This window comes from Manis pentadactyla, chromosome 16, assembly GCF_030020395.1.
Source record: "Manis pentadactyla isolate mManPen7 chromosome 16, mManPen7.hap1, whole genome shotgun sequence".
In the NCBI taxonomy this organism is placed as follows: domain Eukaryota; kingdom Metazoa; phylum Chordata; class Mammalia; order Pholidota; family Manidae; genus Manis; species Manis pentadactyla.
The window spans coordinates 55845020-55865382 of NC_080034.1; the positions used below are offsets into that span (position 1 = coordinate 55845020).

The 20363-nt window shown below is 44.5% G+C and overlaps 1 protein-coding gene across 8 annotated transcripts in view; it reads right to left on the reverse strand.

Annotated features, from left to right (window-relative positions):
* Positions 1-20363, reverse strand: part of PHACTR1 (phosphatase and actin regulator 1) — a 507238-nt gene that overhangs the window by 232297 nt on the left and 254578 nt on the right. The window contains exons 1-2 of one of the 8 annotated variants that reach the window (XM_036877168.2): positions 20021-20254; positions 19537-19593 (exon numbers count right to left, since the gene is read on the reverse strand). The exons of 3 other annotated variants lie outside the window; for them this stretch is intronic. Coding sequence is in view for 2 of the 5 variants with exons in the window: in XM_036876905.2 (XP_036732800.2) it covers positions 19537-19783 (247 nt within the window). In the remaining 3 variants the exon portion in view is untranslated. Of the gene's footprint in view, positions 1-18909; positions 19250-19329; positions 19446-19536; positions 19986-20020; positions 20255-20363 lie in introns of those variants that run through there. 4 more of the 8 variants (XM_036877236.2, XM_036876905.2, XM_036877101.2 and 1 more) reach the window with 4 other exon arrangements.

A 20363-nucleotide genomic window follows, 5' to 3' on the forward strand; every position in this document is an offset into this window, starting at 1 on the left:
AGGTGCAGTACCTAGACTGCTGCAGCATTTACAGGAGAAAGGGTGGGCTGTGAACAGCACCAAGGTTCAGGGACCTGGTTTGTCTGTCAAATTCTTGGGGGTCATCTGGTCAGGTAAGACCAAAGTTATACCAGAAGCAGTTATAAAGTCCAGGCCTTTCCTACCCTTACAACTGTAGCATTGCTACAGGAGTTTTGGGGTATTCTATGCTACTGGAGAGTGTTTATCCTGCACTTGGCACAAATGCTGAAGGCCTTATACTGGTTGGAATGAAAGGGCATCAGGAGGGACTGGGATGAGACATGTGCATCTGCCTTTACTATAGCAAAATGGGCAGTCAAGGCCATGCAGGCCTTGAGTGTGATAGACCCATCAAGGCCCTGTGAGCTGGATGTTCATGTGACATGGTTGGTGTCTCTGGCAGTGGCTTGAACAAACTTGCTAACCTACTGGATTCTGGTCACAACTCTGGAAAGGAGCAGAGGTATGATACACCTTGATAGAAAAACAACTGGCTGCCGTGTATCATACCTTGCTGGCTACAGAACCCATCACTGGAACAGCCCCAATAAAGGTAATAACCACCTATCCCATCTTGGGGTGGGTACAAGGCTGGACCCAAAAGCCAAGGAGTGGTGTGGCACAAATGCCCACACTAGCCAAGTGGGGTACTTACCTACAGCAGTGTAGTGCCCTCTCTAGTAGTCCCTTGAGTGAAGAACTCCAACACTTATTGGGGCTGATGATGTATACTAGTGAACAGCAGGAAGAACTTGCTTTTGAACTATTAGTAGTAGAGTGTCCATATCAGGAGGGAAGAGCCCCTATACCCAAAGATGCATGGTACACAGATGGCTCCAGCCATGGCAGCCCCAAAATGGAGGGCCATAGCTTTCTATTCCAAGACTGAGACAATATGGATGGAAGATGGTGAGGGGAAGAGCAGCCAATAGACAGAGTTATCGTCTGTGTAGCTTGTGATCAGCCAGGAGCCCTCCCTTATAGTTGTCTGCACTGACAGCTGGGCTGTATACTGGGGCTTGACCCTGTGGCTACCAAACTGGTACCATGCCAACTGGCTGGCTGGTCACCAACCCCTTTGGGGCAAGAATTGTGGCAAGACTTATGGGCCTGTGGTCAGACCAAAATAATTACAGTATACCATGTGACAGGTCATTTGCCACTGGCATCCCCAGGAAATGGTGAGGCAGATAAATTGGCCCAGATACTTTGGCTAGAAGGAAAGCCTAGCTCTGATGTAGCTCAATGGTTATATCAACATTTGTTGCATGTGGGGCAAAAGACAATGTGGGCTATAGCCTTTTGGTGGGGCTTGCCTTTGACCTTTGAAGAAGTTAGTAGAGTCTGGCAGGCATGTGTTGTGTGCTCAAATAGGGACTTACACCGAGTTCCACAGCAACATGGGACAATAGCTAAGGGGCTTATACCCCTCGTCAGGTGACAGATAGAGTATATTGGGCCTCTACCTGTGTCAGAAGGAAATCGGTATGCCATGGCTTCTGTGGACACAGCTACTGTACTGAACTTCTGGTCACTTTTCCTACCCATTGTGCAGACCAGCAGATGACCAAAAGAGGCCTGGAGCATCTCTTTGCCACTATGGCCAACCACAGGTAATTGAGAATGATCAGGGCACCCATTTTACTGGACATACAATGCAAGAATGGGTGCAGTAGCTGGGAATCAAATGGAAGTTTCATGTGCCATAAAATCCTACTGTGGCAGGCATGATAGAGAGGCACAGTGGCTTTTAAAAATCAGGACTAAAGTCAGATACCAATAGTCTGCAGGGATAGTCAGTCTGCTTATGGACTGTGCTACGGCGTTTGAACGAGAGACCCCAAAAGGGAGCCCTGAGCCCCAAAGACATGTTAACACATATAGCTGCCTCCTCTATACAGCTGCAAGTACAAAGCAAGGAAGTATCACTGTAGCTGAGGTTCGGCCACCAGAATAATATCTTGCTGCCAACACCAACACCAGCTGCACTGAACCCTGGAGACTCCATTGAGTGGACGTGGCCCTGGACCTTTTGACACATGGACCACCAATGGCTGGCTCTCCTGTCACCTTGGGGACAAGACCTGGGAGCTGGCCTCCTGTGTATTCCTGGAATAACAGCAGAGTGGCCCCCAAAGGTCACAGTAGTATATCCTGAATGGCCAGAATGTAGGAGCATCTTACTGGGGAGTTTTGTTTTATCACTGTGGCCAGTGCATGCACCTCCAGTAGCACTATATATAGACCCTTCAGGAATCCCCACAGGGAAAGGAGTACAAGTATAGTATACTAGACCTGGAAGGGACCCCCTTCCTGCTACAGTCCTATCACAGCACCACTCTCTTGCTTATGTCCATCCTACCTGATAGACAAGATTTGCCTATGTTGGTGTCATTAAAACATGTGTCTTATCACCCCTAATGTCTTTGTGGATTGGGAACTTCCTCTGGCTTGAGGATTATTATAATTTTTGTTACCTGTATCTTAATTTTTGTTATTATCTCTAAGTTGTTAGCCTCTGTTGCTGTTGTGGGATCTGATTACAGTGCTCCAGCTTTCTCACACAGAGACCATTTAAGAAGATTGAAAGCATGTAGATTGTAAGGTGAGAATCCTGGAGGGGTGGAGTGTGGGGAAGTTGGGGTTCCTATGGCCAGGATCCTCACTGAACTTAAACCACCTGATGATGTAACTGGCCTGTTGCTGGGCTGCCGCTTCCACACCTTTAGGCAGTAAGCTATTATTACGCTATATAGAGAGCTCGGCAATGCTCTGGGCAGAGACAGAGAAGCTAGCGCTCCACCTACCGCCCAAGAACAAGCGGGGTAATAAACCCTTTCACCCCAAAGACCGTTTGCTGTCATTTTCTTTGGTCACATTGAATCCATAGCAAACTTGCCCTGGGCTGAAACCCATTGGCAACTCAGGAAACAGAGCAGGTGTTATCATTCTTCTAGGCTTTTGTCTTTTATGCAATGGAGTAACCTTGTATTCTTCACTTTTTCTGCCTTTATTTCCTGTTGCATCCTGTGAAGCATCTCCCTGATGCCCCATTCTGCTTGAGTCCTACTGTTAACACCCTTGGCCGAACGCTGTTTATCACACCTGTGTTACTTGATCTTGCACAGCTCCCCAACACCCCAGCCCCCCCGCAGCCAGTTCCCAGTGCCTGCCGCAGAGCTGATGCTGTGAGATTACCTGAAGTAGCCTTCACCACATGTCTCTCCTGCTGGCAGACCTGCCATCCTTCCGTGTAGCACATCCCTGAAGCCCAGACACTTGGGTCTGTAACTTAACATCCTCTAACATTATCTGGCATTATTTCTAATCATATTAACACAGTCTTGTACTAAGAGACTGGACTGAAAATCCTCACTTCCAACACATACCACTGGTGAGACCCAGCAAGTCGCTTAATCCCTGAGGCTCAGTTTCCTTTTCTGCCAAGCCAAGATAAACAGTACCTATGTCCAGGGGCTCATGGGAAGATTAGGTGCATAATTCCCATCACTGACACGGGGCTTCACACAGAGTAGGTGAATCAGAAACGTTAATGTTGTTAACTTAAAAGCAATAACACTTATTGTTCCCAGCAACCCCCACCACGCCTTTGTCCATGTTCACGTGACTCCTCCCCCTTAGGGTTTCTTCCTTCCTGACCTCTGCCAATCCGGATCAGCATCTGCACACAAAGCCTTCCCCTGGGACTTCAGTCCACACTGACCTCTGTCTTTGGTGAACTCACTCAGGGCTAGCACTGCCCACATGGGCTCTTAATCAGTGGTTCTTAACCCAGGGATGAGTTTTGTCCCCCAGGGGACATTTGACAGTGTCTGGAGACATTTTTCATTGCCACAACTGGGAGGTGGCTGTATTAATCATGCTTTTTATGTTTTTTGTATTTGCTGATGCTCTGTGGTGCTAGAGCCTGAGAGCCTACCCCTCCCAGGGCTGGCTAATTCCCAGACGGGCTCAACAACTTGCCCGCCAGCTCGCCTTTCAGCCTTTCACATGCAAACCAGTCACTCTGAAGCCCATCCCCATAACCACCTCCTTTATCTAAAGCTCACACACCAAGCCAGTATTTCCTCAGCCCTAAATAACCCCAGGGCCGGCTCCTGACAGTAGAGACCGCCCGCCTCTATAGCCCTGAGCTAGTCAGATTTATTCAAGCTATCCAGTCCCACACTTGCTCAAACTTATCTACCCTGACTCGTGCCATTCCTTCCCTTCAGAAAACACAATAAAGATTCCACATGTAAGTGAAGTCATATGGTATTTGTCTTTCTCTGACTTACTTCACTTGGTATGTAATCTAAAATGAACAAACCAACAACAAAGAAATAGGCCCATAAATACTGACAACAGACGGTTGGTCACTATAGGCAAGGGGGTGGGGGATGGGTAAAATAGGCAAAGGGGATAAAGAGGTACAAACTTCAAATTATAAAATAATCATAGGAATGGAAATAAAACATAGAGAACATAAGCAATACTGTAATATCTTGGTATGGTAACAGGGAACTCTACTGTGGTGAGCATTTAGTAATGTATGTTATCCAGTCACTATGTTGCACATCTGAAATCATATTATTGTCTACTGACTGTATTCCAATAAAAAAACACAATGAAGACTCTGGGCTATGCTCTGCCCTTGGTCATGTGGCAAGGTGTGCCCTCTCCTCTTGGGAATGGTAAGCAATAAACTCTTTCAAAGGCAGTTGGCTCTGTGTCCCTCAACGTACTTAACTAAAACAAATTCCAAGTACACCTGAAGACAGCGGATGCTGTTAGCACCTAGTGGGTAGGGCCAGGAACACTGCAACATATCCTGCCAGGCACAAAACACATTCCCCCACAACAAAGAATTATCCCGTCCAAAATGTCAATAGCCCTGAAGTTGAGAGACACTGACTTAAAATGTTTCACACACTAAGATCACAAGGTCTCTGGAAACCCCAGCCGACCCATATGGTTCTCGGTACAGCCTGACTAGGAAAAATAGAAACAGTCAACATAATAGTTTAATTGGCATTCATAGCTCTTTTGACCAAAAATCACTGAATAAATATGCTCAACAAAAATGACAGTATTTCTTCTCAGTTACTATGGAAAGTTCAGTGCTAGTAGCTCTAGGATGGAAAGAAAAATTCATGAACAAACCTCCTTGTCCTGTGTGATTCTCCCTCACAGGCGAGAAACATTCAATCAATACACTATTTTCTATGGGAGGATTCTGAAACAGCACATTAATTTTCCTCTAGGGCATTTGTCATTTGTGACCCACACCAAAAACAGAAAAACACTGGGTGTGACCAAATAAATTTAGGTAAAGACACCTATACACTCTGTTTTTGGAAGTTTCACAATGTACACAGGTGTACCAAGAGCACATAGGCCTAGGAATTTGTTTTAGTTCAGTACAGTAAGGGACAGACACAGAGATGACTGCATTTGAAAGAAGAGTTTATTACTTACAATTCCCAAGAGAGAGCGATAAAAACAATCTACGGAACTTCGTTTAGCTTTGTTTTCAAATTAGTTTGAGCTTGAAAATTTTCCCACACTGTCTATTATCATCCTATAGAGCAAAATGTGGAACGCATTTTTGAAAACATCTCATTAAGAGTGACAAAAATCTCAACACTGAATTTTAGAACTTGAATGATAAAGTTTCTCACTTTGAAAAATTACGATATTTTCAAAGCTTGTAATCAGAGCTGCTTTGGGACATGAAATGGCAGAGAAGCATGACACAAGCTCCCTACCATCAGAGCCTTTGCAGAAACCGCAGTGCTTCTTCGGGTCTCTGTTGGAATGGTGCAGACCCTAGAGTTTGGGCAGACCTTATTTCCAAACTTGGAAGAACTTGTCTTTTCTGCCTTCTTGGCTTGAATACCTTGGACTGGCTAGAGCAGTACAGACCTCAATATATATTTAGACACCAGGCAGAAAATTATTTTCTTAGGTGCAAGGAGGGTCATTTAAACTTTTGTGCCTCAGGTGAACCCAACAAATCATGAGCCTGATTAATCATAAAGAAGCCAAGTGAAGGAGCAAATCGAGACCCAAAGTAAAGATGCAAAGTATTCGAATTTCCCTATCCACTCCCTGACTAGTGTCTAATCTGCTCTAACATATTTTATCCCTAAGTCATAGATATATTTGTTCATTTTTTAAAACTCTGTGGTATCTACGGATTTTGTTGATTAGCATAGGGTTGTGAATTGTGAAGAGGATCTGTACTTCCTAGAGGACCTCAGCCCAGCCACCCTTGCTGAAGAGCATGCAGCCTTTGTCTTCTGCGCAGGAGGAATGGCCCTCAGCAAGGTACTCTGGTCTCTAGGAGTTCCTTCCGGAGATTGCCCTTCAGGGTTCGCCAGGGCTCTGCGGCCCCCCTGCTGACGGGCAGCGGGGTGAGGACACTCACGGCCAGAAGCAGTGTAGCAGCAATGATTCTGCCATCTGTTCACTTCGCTCAGGGGATCCCTCTGTTCTGTCTCCTTGAGATAAAACGACTACGATTTTCCTAGACCTACAGGTCCACAGCCTGTTCAGTCCTCTGTTCACCATGAGCACAGAGCAGAATATAGGAGAAAAGAGAAACTCATTCTCTTCCTTCCTTTGGAACATGCATGCCCGCACCATGGATATAAAAGCGTAGCGCCCGTGTTTATTTCTGAAAATGCTCCAGATGCCTATTCTCAAGACCCTCTGGAAAACAAGCACGGTCGTCCTATCCTTCACCCCCTTTTGCAAGAAGGAAATTAGAGGTCGAGACTCAATGACTTGTCTGAGGCCAGTTTGTGGTAAGGCTCCTGAAACTGAGACTGAGGGCCTGGTTCCCAGAAGGTGCTCTGTTTTCCTAACCCTCCCCTTGAGGCTGCTAATTCCTTCTCTCTGGTAAACACTGCCAGGAATTGTCCTCTTAGGATTTGGCAATAAAAATAAGCTGTGTTTGCTTTCTAAAATCATGGTGGAAAATTTAGGCTACGATATTTTCAAAGTAAATTTGTGCCACTTCATTCATGGTGAGTTTCATATTCTGAGCTAGTCGCACACACTGACCTGTCATACTTATGGTTTAAATGCTCAATATTATTCCTGTTTGCTCTTCAACACTTGCTTAGAAATCCAGTGCTGAATTTCAGAACCATCAACAATGTTTAGAAGGGAGCAAAAGGGACAGTATGCCTGATCTAACTTTATTTTAAGTAGTTGCTTTTTTAAAAGAGGTGATTATAAATGTTGGCTTGAGATTAAACATTGCCCCATTGGAATAATTTGAATAAAAAATGTTGTATTCCTACTCATTTGCCTATGATGTAATTCTTCAGTTAATATATACATTTTCTGATAACTAGCTCTACATGAGGGTGTACCATCCAGGCACACACAGTAACTTATAACTTATTTGGATATACTTCATTTACGGCATAGCTGCTCTATTAGATGTTTCATCATCTTCACAGAATTGAAATTTGGGGTATAATCTCCTGTTTTGAGGTGATGTTTATATTCCAGAAATACAATAATCTCTCCACAGTACAGTAAATCTCACCTACGTGGAACAGAGCAGAGAACAACTCATAAACTGTGGTTCTAAAAAGCTCTAGAAATCTGCGTCTTGGAGTGTGGGGGATGGGGGGCAATTCCCCTTTTCTCTGCTTAATATAGTGGGGATCTTCTAAGACACTTGGAAGTTTTTTCTTCTACAGAATAGCTCCTCTCTTTGGTTATATGTTTCTTGCCTTTACTTTTACTTCACGAACACAGGTCTTCCTTTTCGTGTGTGTTCCCTTTCTTGCCTTCCAGAAATGCCTGAAGAATTAACCCAGGCATGCAGCCCAATGACCATTACACTCACCAGGTATTCCAAGCTACTTCTGCTGTCTCACCTTGAGAAATCAACATTCACTTTCCTGGTTCAACCTCAGAGACCTGGGGCAAGGGTGCGAGGGGTCCAGTAAGGCAACACTGCTGCTTCTACTGCACAGGGCTCTTTCAACAGCTCCCAATACCTAAATCTCCTCTTTTGTATTCAATTGCACCTTGTGTGGTGGTGTTCTGACCACAGGTTGCTTAATAATGCATGAATAATTCAAACTATGGCTAGTAGGAAACTGCAGCCTGCAATTCATCCTGGATATTGGGAAAACATTAGGACTTTGGGCAAGCAAAAATGTTCACTGTGTGTCCATTTTGGGAATGACGAACTCTTGGCTGTGCTGTGTTGACTTCTTTAGTGGGCTGGTGAAGGGACTCGCCAATCAGTGCGTTACTGAAATCTGGAGAGAGTGATTCTCGAATGTGTAGCAGATCCACCATGGTCCCTTGCCTTCAAGACCTGCTTTTCTGTGCCCCCTTTCATTGTGTGCAGTAGCCCAGCTTATCGGACAAGTAACAGTTTCCAAACATATAAATAAATGTTACCCACAGTATCTGTTGCACATGTCAGACAAATGCTCACCCATAAACAGACTTTAGGACTCTCAAGAAATAACCTAATTCTGGTGTGTGCCCAGCCTGCCAGAGACGGATGGTTGCTAACTGTGTGGCAGATTTCATTCCTCCCTTTGTGCCAGGAAACCGTGGTGCCAGCTCGTACTGAGGACACCTTCAGCTCTGGAGGCCTCAGTAACTCAGTCTGGCAGGCTGCTATTCCCTTGTTAAGTCTTGTTTCTGATTACTAAAGGAATTAAGTCTTAATTATGAAAAAATTATTAAAAATCTTAAAATTAAGAAAGACATTTGCTCTTCGCTTTCTTGCTTGTGCCCATCTTTCTGCTCATAAATTTGTAGCTGAGCTACTGTTTTCATGAAGTAGCATCAAGAGAAAATGATGCTTCACTACAGATTGCTTTTGTACACGACACAAGGCAAGAACGAGGTAAGCAGGGGAAGGGAAGCAAATGTCACAGGCCTAAATATGAAAATTAAAGGACGGGGACTTTTTCTTTTTCCCCCAAGAGCCACTGTCAGGGTTACAGCTTGTTTAGAAGATAATTATTTGATTTTATAATTACTTTTGTGGGTTGCAAAATAATTACTGTGGAGGCAAATCTCCATGTGCCAAAATAGCAGAGACAATTATTTTAAAGTTCATGCTGAAACAATAACAGAGTGAAGATGGTTAGCTCTTAGGTGGGGATTAGAAATCCATCCCTTTTGTAAAATGTGCCAGCCTGAAGCTTGATAAAGGTCAGAGGGTGGGGGATGGGCAGAGCAAAGATACTCCACAAATCCAGTTCAGATGAGTTGTTTCACTTTAAACCTGCCCCTCTGAATGCACTAGGATGTCAAGTAGCCTTTAAAAAAGTCCAAAATTGCAGTTCAGGTGAACGATATGGACACAACTGGGTCTGTTTCAATTGTAAGATCAGATATGGTGCTAGGGTGGTTAGGAGAGGTATCTTCTCATCACAAGAACTTTGATGCAGTCAGGGGCCAGCAGACTTTTTCTGAGAAAGGGCCAGAGAGTAAATATTTTAGACTTTGAAGTCTCTGTTGAAACTATTCAGCTCGCAGTTGTAGTCCAAAAGCCACCATGGGTAGTGCGTAAATGATCGTGTGTGCCCACATGCCAATAAAAATTTATGAACACTGGCATCTGAATTTCACATTAAGTACCTTGTATCATTAAATATTCTCCCTTCGTTTGATTTTGGTCAACCATTTGAAATTGTAAAAAAAAACCCACAATAATCTTAACCAACAGAAACAGGCAGAGGGCTCATGGGCCATACCTTACCAACCCCTATCTGGGTTTTAGGTACCTCAGCAAGCTCTTCAGGGAAGAGAAGTAAATTCATTTTATAAGTGGAAGAAATTCAGTACAAAGATGACTCATGAGCAGGGCAGAGGCCATCAGCAGTCCCCAAGGCTTCCTAATTCCAACTAAACACACGCTCCATCTCATGACTTCCTCTCTCGCTTTTTAATGAATTGAGAGTTTACTTTGGGAGTTCATTTCTCCCCAAATATTTCTGACAAAATTACCTTTCCATTTAATTAATCACTTTAAGAAGCAAAATCTCATTGGCCACAATAATTAATCTCTTCTTAAAGGTTCACTTCTCTGAGGCAGCCAACTGTGGCTGGTGGAGACGGAAGCAGATTGGCTGTGTACAGCAGGTAGAGCACCATCATCAGTGATGGGCAAGAACCATGACCCTCTGATTCTGTTCCCGCTTCTCTAAAATGGGCACAATCGTGATTCCAACCTCAAGGCTGTTCTAATGAGGACAAGGGAATAACACTGCAAATTACATAAAGTGTAATATAAATATACTTAGGTAAGGTGTCTAGGTTTTCAAAACTTACTGGCTTTCTTAAATGGGCTGAATTAACTCTTTTCTTGATCACCAACTCAGGACCTTCTCACTTTCTTTAAAAATCTCCAGGCTGGTTACAACCCAAAACACAGATAATAGCAAGTATGGAAAGTATGGAGAGAAATGGGACTTCCATATATTCATGGATGGTGGGAATGTACAATGGTGCAGCCACTTTGCAAAAGAGTCCGGCAGTTTCTCAAATGGTGAAACATACAGTTTCCATATGATCCAGCAAGCCTACTTCTAGGTATACACTCAAGAGAAATGAAAACATACATCCACACTAAAACTTGTACACGAATGCGCAGAGCAGTATTATTCATAATAGCCAAAAAGTGGGAACCAGCAAATGTCCATCAACTGATGAATGGATAAGAAAAATGTGCCCTATTCACACAATGCTTTAGGAAGTAAAAGAAATGAAATGTGGATACCTGCTACAGCATGAATGAACCTTGAGAACATAATGCTATGTGAAAGAAGACAGGTGTAGGGCCATATATTGCATTACTGCATTTATATGAAATGTCCAGAATAGGAATGTCTAGAAACAAAGAGTAGATTAATGGTTGCCTAGGACAAGGGACTATAGAAGGATGGAGGGATAGGCTAAGGGGAGTAGGATCTCTTTTGGTGGTAATAAAAATATCCTAACATTGTGGTGATTATGTCCAACTCTGTGAATACACTAAAACCTATTGAATTGTACATTGTAAATGGGTGAATTGTACAGTATGTGAATTGTACCTCAACGAAGCAACTAAAATCCCAAAGACATTTGTCACAGAAACAGAAGAAACAAACCTAAAATTTGTATGGAATCACAAAATGTATCACATAGCCAAAATCATATTGAGAAAGAACAAAGCAGGAGGCATCACACTCCCTGGTTTCAAACTATATTGCAAAGCTATAGTAATCAAAACAAGATGGGACTGGCATAAAAACATAGGTCAATGGAGCAGAAGAGTGTACCATGCATATATGGTCAATTAATTTATGGCAAAGGAGCAAAAAAATGCACAGTGAAGAAATGATAGTCTTTTCACTAAATGGTTTTGGGAAAACTGGACAGCCACGTGCACAAGAATGAAACTGGACCACCGTTTTACAGCATACACGAAAATCAACTCAAAATGGATTAAAGATTTAAGTCCTGAAACCATAAAACTCCTAGAAGAAAACATAGGAGGTAAGCAATGTGGGTTTTGGCAATGATCTTTTAGATTTGACACGAAAGGCAGAGGCAACAAAAGCAAAAATAAACAAGTGGGACTGCATCAAACTAAAAAGCTTCTGCACAGTCAAGGAATCAACAAAATGGAAAAGCAATCTACAAAACAGGAGAAAATATCTGCAAATCATATACTGATGAAGGGTTAATATCCACTTCTGGGTATCTACCCAAAGAAAACAAAAACATTAATTCAAAGGATATATGCACCCCTATGTTTACTGCAGCATTATTTGCAATAGCCAAGATATGGAAGCAACCGAAATGTCCATCAATAGATGAATATATAAAGATGTGGTATATATACACATATGCACAATGGAGTATCACTCAGTCTTGAGAAAAAAAGGAAATCCTGTCATTTGGGACAACATGGATGGACCTTGAAGGCCTTATGCTAAGTGAAATAAGCCAGAGAAATACAAATACTATATAGTATCACTTTTATGTGGAAACTGAAAAACAAAAAGTCACTCATAGAAACAGAGTAGAAAAGTAGTTGCCAGGAACAAGGGACATTTTTAGGGAAGAAGTTGGTAAAAGTATATAACCTTCCAGATGTAAGATAAATGAGGTCTGAGGATCTAATGTAACACATGGTGACTACAGTGGATGACACTGTGTTGTAGACTGAAATCTGCTAAGAGAGTAGAATTTAAACGCTGTCACTAAAAGTAAAAACGGAAATATGAGAGGTGATGATGTGTTAATTAACTAGAAGGGAAGCCTTTCACAAAGTATATGTACATCAAATCACCACAATGTACCCTTTTCAATATCTTACAATTTTTTTGTCAGTTATGCTCAACAAAGCTGAAACAACAAAAAAACAAATAGAAAAAAACATTTTGTAAAAAGCTGCTAAAAATCTCCTTCAGGGAATCTTGCAGCTCATCCCAAAGCAAGTCCCAATTCCTTTGTGCGGTATCGCGACTGACCCCCACCCACTAACCCAGGCTCCCTTCACCATTCCCAGGCTTCTATGCTGTAGCCCAGACACATCAAATCACTAATTTTGTAGCCACTTTAATACATGGATATGTATTTATTGAATAGTGGAAAAATTAATAAAATAAAATGTGTATTCATATGTTGAGCCCCTTTTTAAAATGCCTAATATATATGAGGCACAGAGAAGAGGAGAGACAAGGCAGACCCCTGCCCTATGTAGCTTACATTTGGGGTCCTCCCCAGGCTTCCTAACATTTCTCTGCACATGCTTTCTGTCCTGCCTGAGTGACCCTTTCCCTCAGGCATCTTGGCCAGTCCAATCCTATTCACCGGTCACAATTCAGCTCAAGTGCCATCTCCTCCCACGTAACCTGCCTGGCCTTCTCTCTCAAGGAGATAGTCCCACCTGCATGTCCATTGCATCCTGTGCCTGTCACTAAACACCGTCTCTCACTAGGCTGAGAATTTTTCTAAGCACAAGAGCTCATCATTTATCTCTGGTCACACAGCAGCGTCACTGTAGGCATCAATGCTTATTTCGTGAATAAATGAATGACCATGTTCTGTCCTTCCTCTGACCTTGGATATAGAAAGAGTACAACTGCACGTACAGCTATCACATTCTTTCATGTCATCCACTGCTAACATTCTGGCTGGGTTTTCCCCAGGGCGAGAATGTCTACTATTCATTTCTTCTGTTCCAACCCATCATCTGGATTATTTTTCGGCTCCTGGTTCTCTTACCCTGAGTTTTGCAGCTTCTACATCTTCGGGCTTTTCTTTACCTCTCTACCAACCCACAGGTCGGAGGGAAGCTCATCCCTTCTCCTGCCCTCTGGTCTCATCCCTTCTCTGATCGCCCTGGTCTCAGTGTCATCATCACAAATGCCTACTTGCCAGAGACCCCAGAGCCATCGGATGCTTCTACTGGCTCATCATGCCCCTCTGTTCCGACAGGCCTTAAAACTCTAAATGCCTACCGAAGTCCAAAAAGTTCTTAGTGTTCACTAATTAGCAAACTACGGAGCAGAATGTTTGGGGCTAGTCAACAAGTATTGATCCCTCCCCTCTCAATTAAGCTTTATGTATATATATTACCTGTTAATCTTTCCTATCTCCTTGAGACATATGGGTATATAGATTTTACAAATATTCTGAACATGTCCTCTCCTAAACTAAGTGAGTATTTAGAGGGTGTCTGTAAGGTGTCAGGAAGATACTAGAACAGAAGGGGAAATTATTAGTCAAATTACATGCAAGTTCCAAGTTATGCTGAAAAAGAGGCAAACTGATTTTGAATTGCTGGTGCTTGACGGTGTTACTGGGCCTTTTGATGAGTCTGTAACAGAAAAGCAGAACCTTGGTCTTTTGACATTTACTGCTCAGGGTCTTGAAACGCCCTTTCTTGAGCTATGAGAGGCCATAGCACGTCTGGTTCCTGTCTAGACGCTGCCCCATCAAAACCCACTCACATTCTTCTTGACATAAATACAGGAGTGGGGGAATGTGGGTGATGAGTCTGGAGCGATTCATTATCCTATTCTGTCTCCTCTGGTATAAGTGTACAATTTTCATAGTAACAGTTTTTTTTAAAGGTACTTTGATCACACCACCTCTGCTTAAATACCAACCTGCCACCTTTGGTGCCAACTGGATGAAATTGGAACTCCTTTGCAAACTGCACCAGGATTGGTATGACCTCCCTCTTGCCCATGGGACTGAGCATTATTTTCTGCCTCTAAAACACCTTTCTCAAATACTTTTAAAACTTCTTTGCCCATGTTTGCCTATTTCCCTATACTACATTAGAAGGTCTTTGAGGGTAAAGACCATACTTACTGTCTTTCTGATTTTTATATTCCCAGTGCTTAACATGGCACATTAAAAGTGATTCCAAATACATTGGTGGAAAAACACGAATTGCCCCAACATATGTTTCCAGACAAGTTCATGTCATTTTCCCCGCACACCGCATGAATTCTACCTGCTGAACTCAGTGTCTCCCCTTCCCCCAGCCAGCATGCTCTTCTACAGTTTAAATTGCTTGCCTAGGTTTTGTTTTGTTTTGTTTTACTGAAAAGTTCTTCCCTCTTTCTCTGGGAAAACTCCCCAGTTAGGTCCTGTTCCAAACATCACCTCCTACCTTACTCACACGGTTAATGGCTTCCTCCAGTAACTTAGCAGTTCTCTTTCCTGCTGGTCTTCCTAAAGACCAAACTCTTCAAGGGCAACAACTGGTTTGTTGTACCTGCTTGGATCTATCCTTATGCTGAGGGGTCCCTGCACACACAAGCTGCTAATTTTACACAGAAATACAAGAGAATTGCTCGACAGCTTCGCTGTTGGAGCACATGTTACTGTAATAGAATTGTAAGAACACAACTTCATCACAATTCCTCTACTGTCCATTCCTTCCCACCATCCGCTAGGCCCTCTCTCCCCGAGGAAGCGGTTCCCTCCTTTATCCTCTGCTTGCCACCATGTCCTCCACAGCTGTCCCTTTTACTCTGAGTACCCAGCGGGCCCATGCAGATAAAATTCTCCACCTTTTTCTGTCCTTCCTGTGAAACAGCTGGATCTCAACTTACCTATTTTTTGGTTACTCAGCTGAGCAAAAAGTGCTTAGTCACTGTAAACTTAGATACAGATGTGAGTCCTCTCACCTAGGACACACTGGTCGGGAGAGTTAAAACTTTAATAACAATGAAATACTTCTGACATGTGTGATGTGGAAAGGGCTCTTCTACAGGCTGACTTTCACTTCACTTACCTTATTAGAAATATGTTCTGTTAAATACAGAGTAGAACTGGGTGCCTTCATCTTGGACCCAATGCAAGGAGTTTAATTACAGAAGAGGCCAAGCAGCGCAGTACAGCAGGAGGAAAAACACAAGACACAACTGGACTTGGCGGCAACAATACAAATGGTAGTAATCACCGCTGGATTTCTCAAGCCGGTTCTCTTGCGAGGCAGCATGCTAAGGGCTTTGTACCAATTCGCCCATTTAATCCTCATAACTCCAGGCAGTGAATAATACCGCTGTATCCTAAAGTCACCCAGCCAGCAAGTGGAAGAGCCATTATTTGCAAACAGGCACTGGACCACCACCCGAAACTGTTTCCTTCATCAAGGGACAGGTTCTGTGAGCAGCTCTGACACCAAACGGTGGCTGGATCTTGCAAGACTGCTCACCTCATTTTTATTCTCCTCAGTTTCCACGATGACTGGACCCACAGACACACTTCAGGCATTCTCTTCTAAGAGGCTATCTTTGCTAAATGAAGCTGATAGTCACAGGAACAGTGAAGGAGTATGACAAACTGTCAATCCAAAGCCCATATGGGGACCCATTAGAAACTATGTTAAGAATTTCCAATCCCGGAAACAAAATTCGGAAATGTGTCTGCTGAATCAAAGGATTCACCAATTTGCATGTGAGTATTTGAAGAATAAAAATCATATTTAGTGAAATGAAGACAACTTTGCAATATTGATTAATCACAGGAAAAAGGCACTGAATAGCAGCTGCAATCAATGTCTGTTTCTAAATTTATCAGTTGATTAGTTTTTAAATATGCTGCTATAATAGAGGCCTCAAAATATTTCTAAAAACCTTAAACGATGTTAAAATGTTTTATTTCCATTAAAATTACTTGAAATTACATCTTAATATGTAATTACTAATGATGTTACAATTCTGACAATAATTCCTCACTATTAATAGACTCAAAAGGAATTCAAACGAGAACAGAAATTATGTATGAAATTATATACAGAAATACCATGTCCTCTAGAACAGATTTCTCCCTAAAGCTAATTTTTAATTATTGTAAATTAAATCATATTCTCCTGTTCTCCTGACAGCCAATACAAATTCAGTGATAATTTAGCTCTATTTCTTGTTCTACATTGTACATAACTTCTATCTACTTAGTTAAAAATTTCCTTCCCTCTGTTCTAACCAATGCCTGCCTTGAAAGAGGTAGGTAAGGCAGATTTTAAAAAATTAAGTGTATTGGAAAATTCTGGACTTCCTTCTAATTCCTTATCCTAATAAACCTGGACTATTGAGGCTGCTCATATATATAACATCCACACGCATACACACATCACGATACTTAATTTTCTTCCCTCAATGTAGGGAAGTCCCAACTTGACAGCATGGTGGAAAGCACTTTGGTTTTAAAGACAAACAATGTAAGGGTTTGAATCTTTGTTCTACCCTGTACAGACTCTGTGGCCTTCAGCACTGAAGTGCTACATAAATTTGTTTCCTCATCTGAAAACTACTTCATTATTGAACCAACACAGCAGAGATAAAGGAAAACACAAACTACCTTTGGTCACTAATGGTGAAATGTAGTCTACAATTCCTTTTTAAACAGAAAATTATTTAAAATAAGTCCAGCAAAGCATCTTTAATAATAGTTAGTGGATGCCAGGAACTTTTGTTTTTAATACTCTTAAGTCAAACAGCAATTGCTAAGATGTCATTTCACCTTTTATATATGCTCCATGAGCCAGGAATACTTATTCTTTTAAGTTTTATTCCAAATTAGCTAAAGAGTTAGATTGCCTTTAAACTGAAACTTCTTCAAATTTGCTTTAAATGTGTTTATAATAATTGCCATTTTATATATGAAGAAATGAAGAATGAGAGAGACTCGGTAAAAATGCCTCTGTAAATTCCACCTGTGTAAAATTTCAAGCTAGGGCTTTCCAACAGGACCAAAATTTTCATTGTTTGCTGTGGAATGGCCTTCTCGGTGCTGAAGGAGAAACCAACACATTTATGGGGCTGGGCACAAGGCACGGATGCCCCACCGTAAGACACATCCTCCCCGTGCTGAGCCCTACCAAATCTGTCGGCACTACAATCTTTACTACACATTTCCTTTTAAAAAGCTGGCTCTCCAGGCACAGAAAAGATGACACAAATGGGAAAGAGCTTCCAGAAAATAACTGATCTAACAGAACATCTGCTCATGACAAACTATCATGGCAAGGTCAGTTCTTACAGAAAGTGAAATTTATTTGAACTTCCTTCTTTTTACAGTGGGCAGTGCTGCCTTGGGCTCTGGCAGTGAGAGCAGAGGGGGTAAAGCAAAAGGGCACACATAAATTAAATGGGTGTCTTGCCCTCAATCTATTTCAGTGACTAAATAAGTGTGCCACCCATTAGGAAGCAGGATTAGCAGTGCAGAATTAGGTACCACAACATGAGGTCTCCCTATACAAGAATCCTTGAAATTTAGTAGGTATGTGACCATCCTTAGGCAGGTCCTTAAGACATTCCAGAGCGTCTGAGACTGTAGAGATGATGCATATGACAAGCAGAAGCAGATGCTCTAGGCTAAAATACATGCCTGCCTCCATCGACATACGTATGTCACCAACATGCTTCCCAGTGACAGGGTTCATCGTTACATGCATCAACACATACGTCTGAGTGTAGACACAGACCTTTCCTTACTGTAGCAACGTTTAGAGATCCTGACCTAAATGGACTCCCAAGGTTGTGGAACAGCCCATTTGGGAAGCAGTTCAGTCAACAGAGTGATTCATTCAATAGATATTTGAGCCTGTGTCTCAGGCTCCAATACATTATATATGGTAAAAGTCTGGCTTTGGATCACCCCATTGATGCGTTTATATTCAAGAGGAGTCATCAGCTTATACAGCAGCCAAGGGACCAAAGGCCTGTCAGTAAGTGTGTGACTCTCATACGTGGAGATCCTCCCCGACACCTACACGAGCAGCTTTAGTGTTTTGAGAGCTTGTCTTCCTCTAGAACAGCCCGTTTCCTCTTGGATGCCGAGTGCCTCCCGCACAGCCTCTCCTGCAGTTTAATCAAAGAAGAGTGTAATTAACTAGCAGGACTCTTAATTTTGAAAAGACATTAGCCAAGCCACAGTCACTTCATTACTCTGCACTTCAGAGGCTGACAAAGAACGGGAGGGGTCCTAAGTAATATTTGCTCTTTCAAAAGAAACAAGCAAAATCCTCCCGGTTGATAGGAAAATCTGCCTCCCAAGCAGGTGTGAGTGTTAAACGCGGCGACGAGCCTCTGGCTGGCCAGTGGCTAATGCTTTCCATGCAAAATCTACTGCCTAAAACTTTTCCACGACCTTCAGTGTCCCTCCGAAGTCAGCTCTGCGCTGCTTCGCAACCGCCTAGAGGCTCCTGGCGAAACGCACCGCCGCACGGGCGCGCCCACATCTGCAGAGGCTGCCGCCTGGGCCGCGCCGAGCTGTCCCCTGCTCTGGGCTCCTTTTGCCCAGAGTCGCGGGCAGCGCGGCACCCTTTCCCGCCCCCCTTCAGATCGGATGTGGGGAGCTCTGGGGCTCCCACAGGCACAGGCTCACCTGCAAGAAGCCGCTGCACGGCCCTTCCTCGCCTCCCACGTTTTGGCCATTAGGCATCATTCCCAGAGGGGCCAGCGGCGGCACTCCAAAAATCACGGCCATGTTTTACTCTGAACAGACACCATTCAACAACTCCACAAGTCTCCAGGGCGCTGGGCGCCGCAGCCGAGGCCAAACCTCCTCTCCAAAGGGAACCCACCCGAAGCGCACATCTGGAACGCGGCCCAGCACAGCCCTCATCCTACCGTAATGCAAGGACGCGAGCACAGCTAAAAAAGCCCAGAAAGCTAAGAAGGCAGGTGTAATAATCTTTTTAGAGCTAATGCTGCTCCCGACAAATCCCGTAAAGCCCCACCTTCCCAAAGAAAACCCGAGGTGCCCCTTTAACTGTTTCAAACCCCTTACTGGGGGGCGACATACACATCACTGGTACGTGCACGGATGCGGTTCAGGCTTGGCTCTGTGCAGCACCCTGCAAAGTCCCGGCGGGTGTCACGCCAGGGTAGAGGGCGGATGTTCCCGCAGTTCTCCAGGCAAAGACGCCGGCGCTGCCCCCAAAGCCGCCCCGGCAGGGCCACCTCCCCGCCTCCCGCGCTCGCCGCCGCCCCGACGGGCCCCGGCACTCACCGTCCCGGGCGTCCTCCCCCCGACTGCTGTTGCTGCAAATGTGCTTGATCTCCTTGCCTAGTTGACAATGGATCACAAAGGACACGTTGTTGTTGGGGGCGGGCTCCTTCAGGGGCTTCATCCTCAGCAAATAAAAAGCCTTCTTTTTGGGTCTCTGGGCGCTCGCGCCTGGCACCGCGCCCTCCCTGCAGCGCGGCGAGCGGAGCGCAAACCTCCCCGGCTCCGCGGCGCGCGTGGGCTCCGCCATCCGGCCCCCGGGCGCCCCGGGCAGGGCGCTGCTCGGGCCCCCGCGCTGCTGCTCGCGCCCGCCGCCGGGCCGGCATGCCCCCGCCGCCCCGCACCCGCGCCTCCACGGCGTCGGCCCGCGGCGGGGCGGGTCAGGGGAAGGCGCCGAGGGTCTCTTGACCTCGCCGACCTCGCTGCCCGAGCCAATCCGAATCCCGCGGCCGGAGGAGGGTTTCCGGAGGGCGCTGGTCGGTCCTACCTGAGCCGCTCCGCTCCCGCCTCGCTCGCGGCCTCACGTGCGCAGCCCCCCCCCGGGAGCCCCACCCCTCCGTGCGGCTCCGCACCCGCGGTCGGAGCCCGCTGGGTGCGCTGCTACCTTCGCTCGCTCTCGGGCTCCAGGGTCGAACGCCAGCCTCCCCCTCCCTCTTTCCTTCCAGCCTCGGCTGCCAAATGAAAGCAAGATGTACCACGCGGGAGGCAGCTGCGCTGGGAGCCCTCGGGGTGCAAGCGCCTCTCCTGGGCCAGAACAAATGACCCTCCTCCGGTGGGTCAACCCGCAGTCCTTGACTCGCACTGGAGCCTGCAACCTGTTCAACGTAATT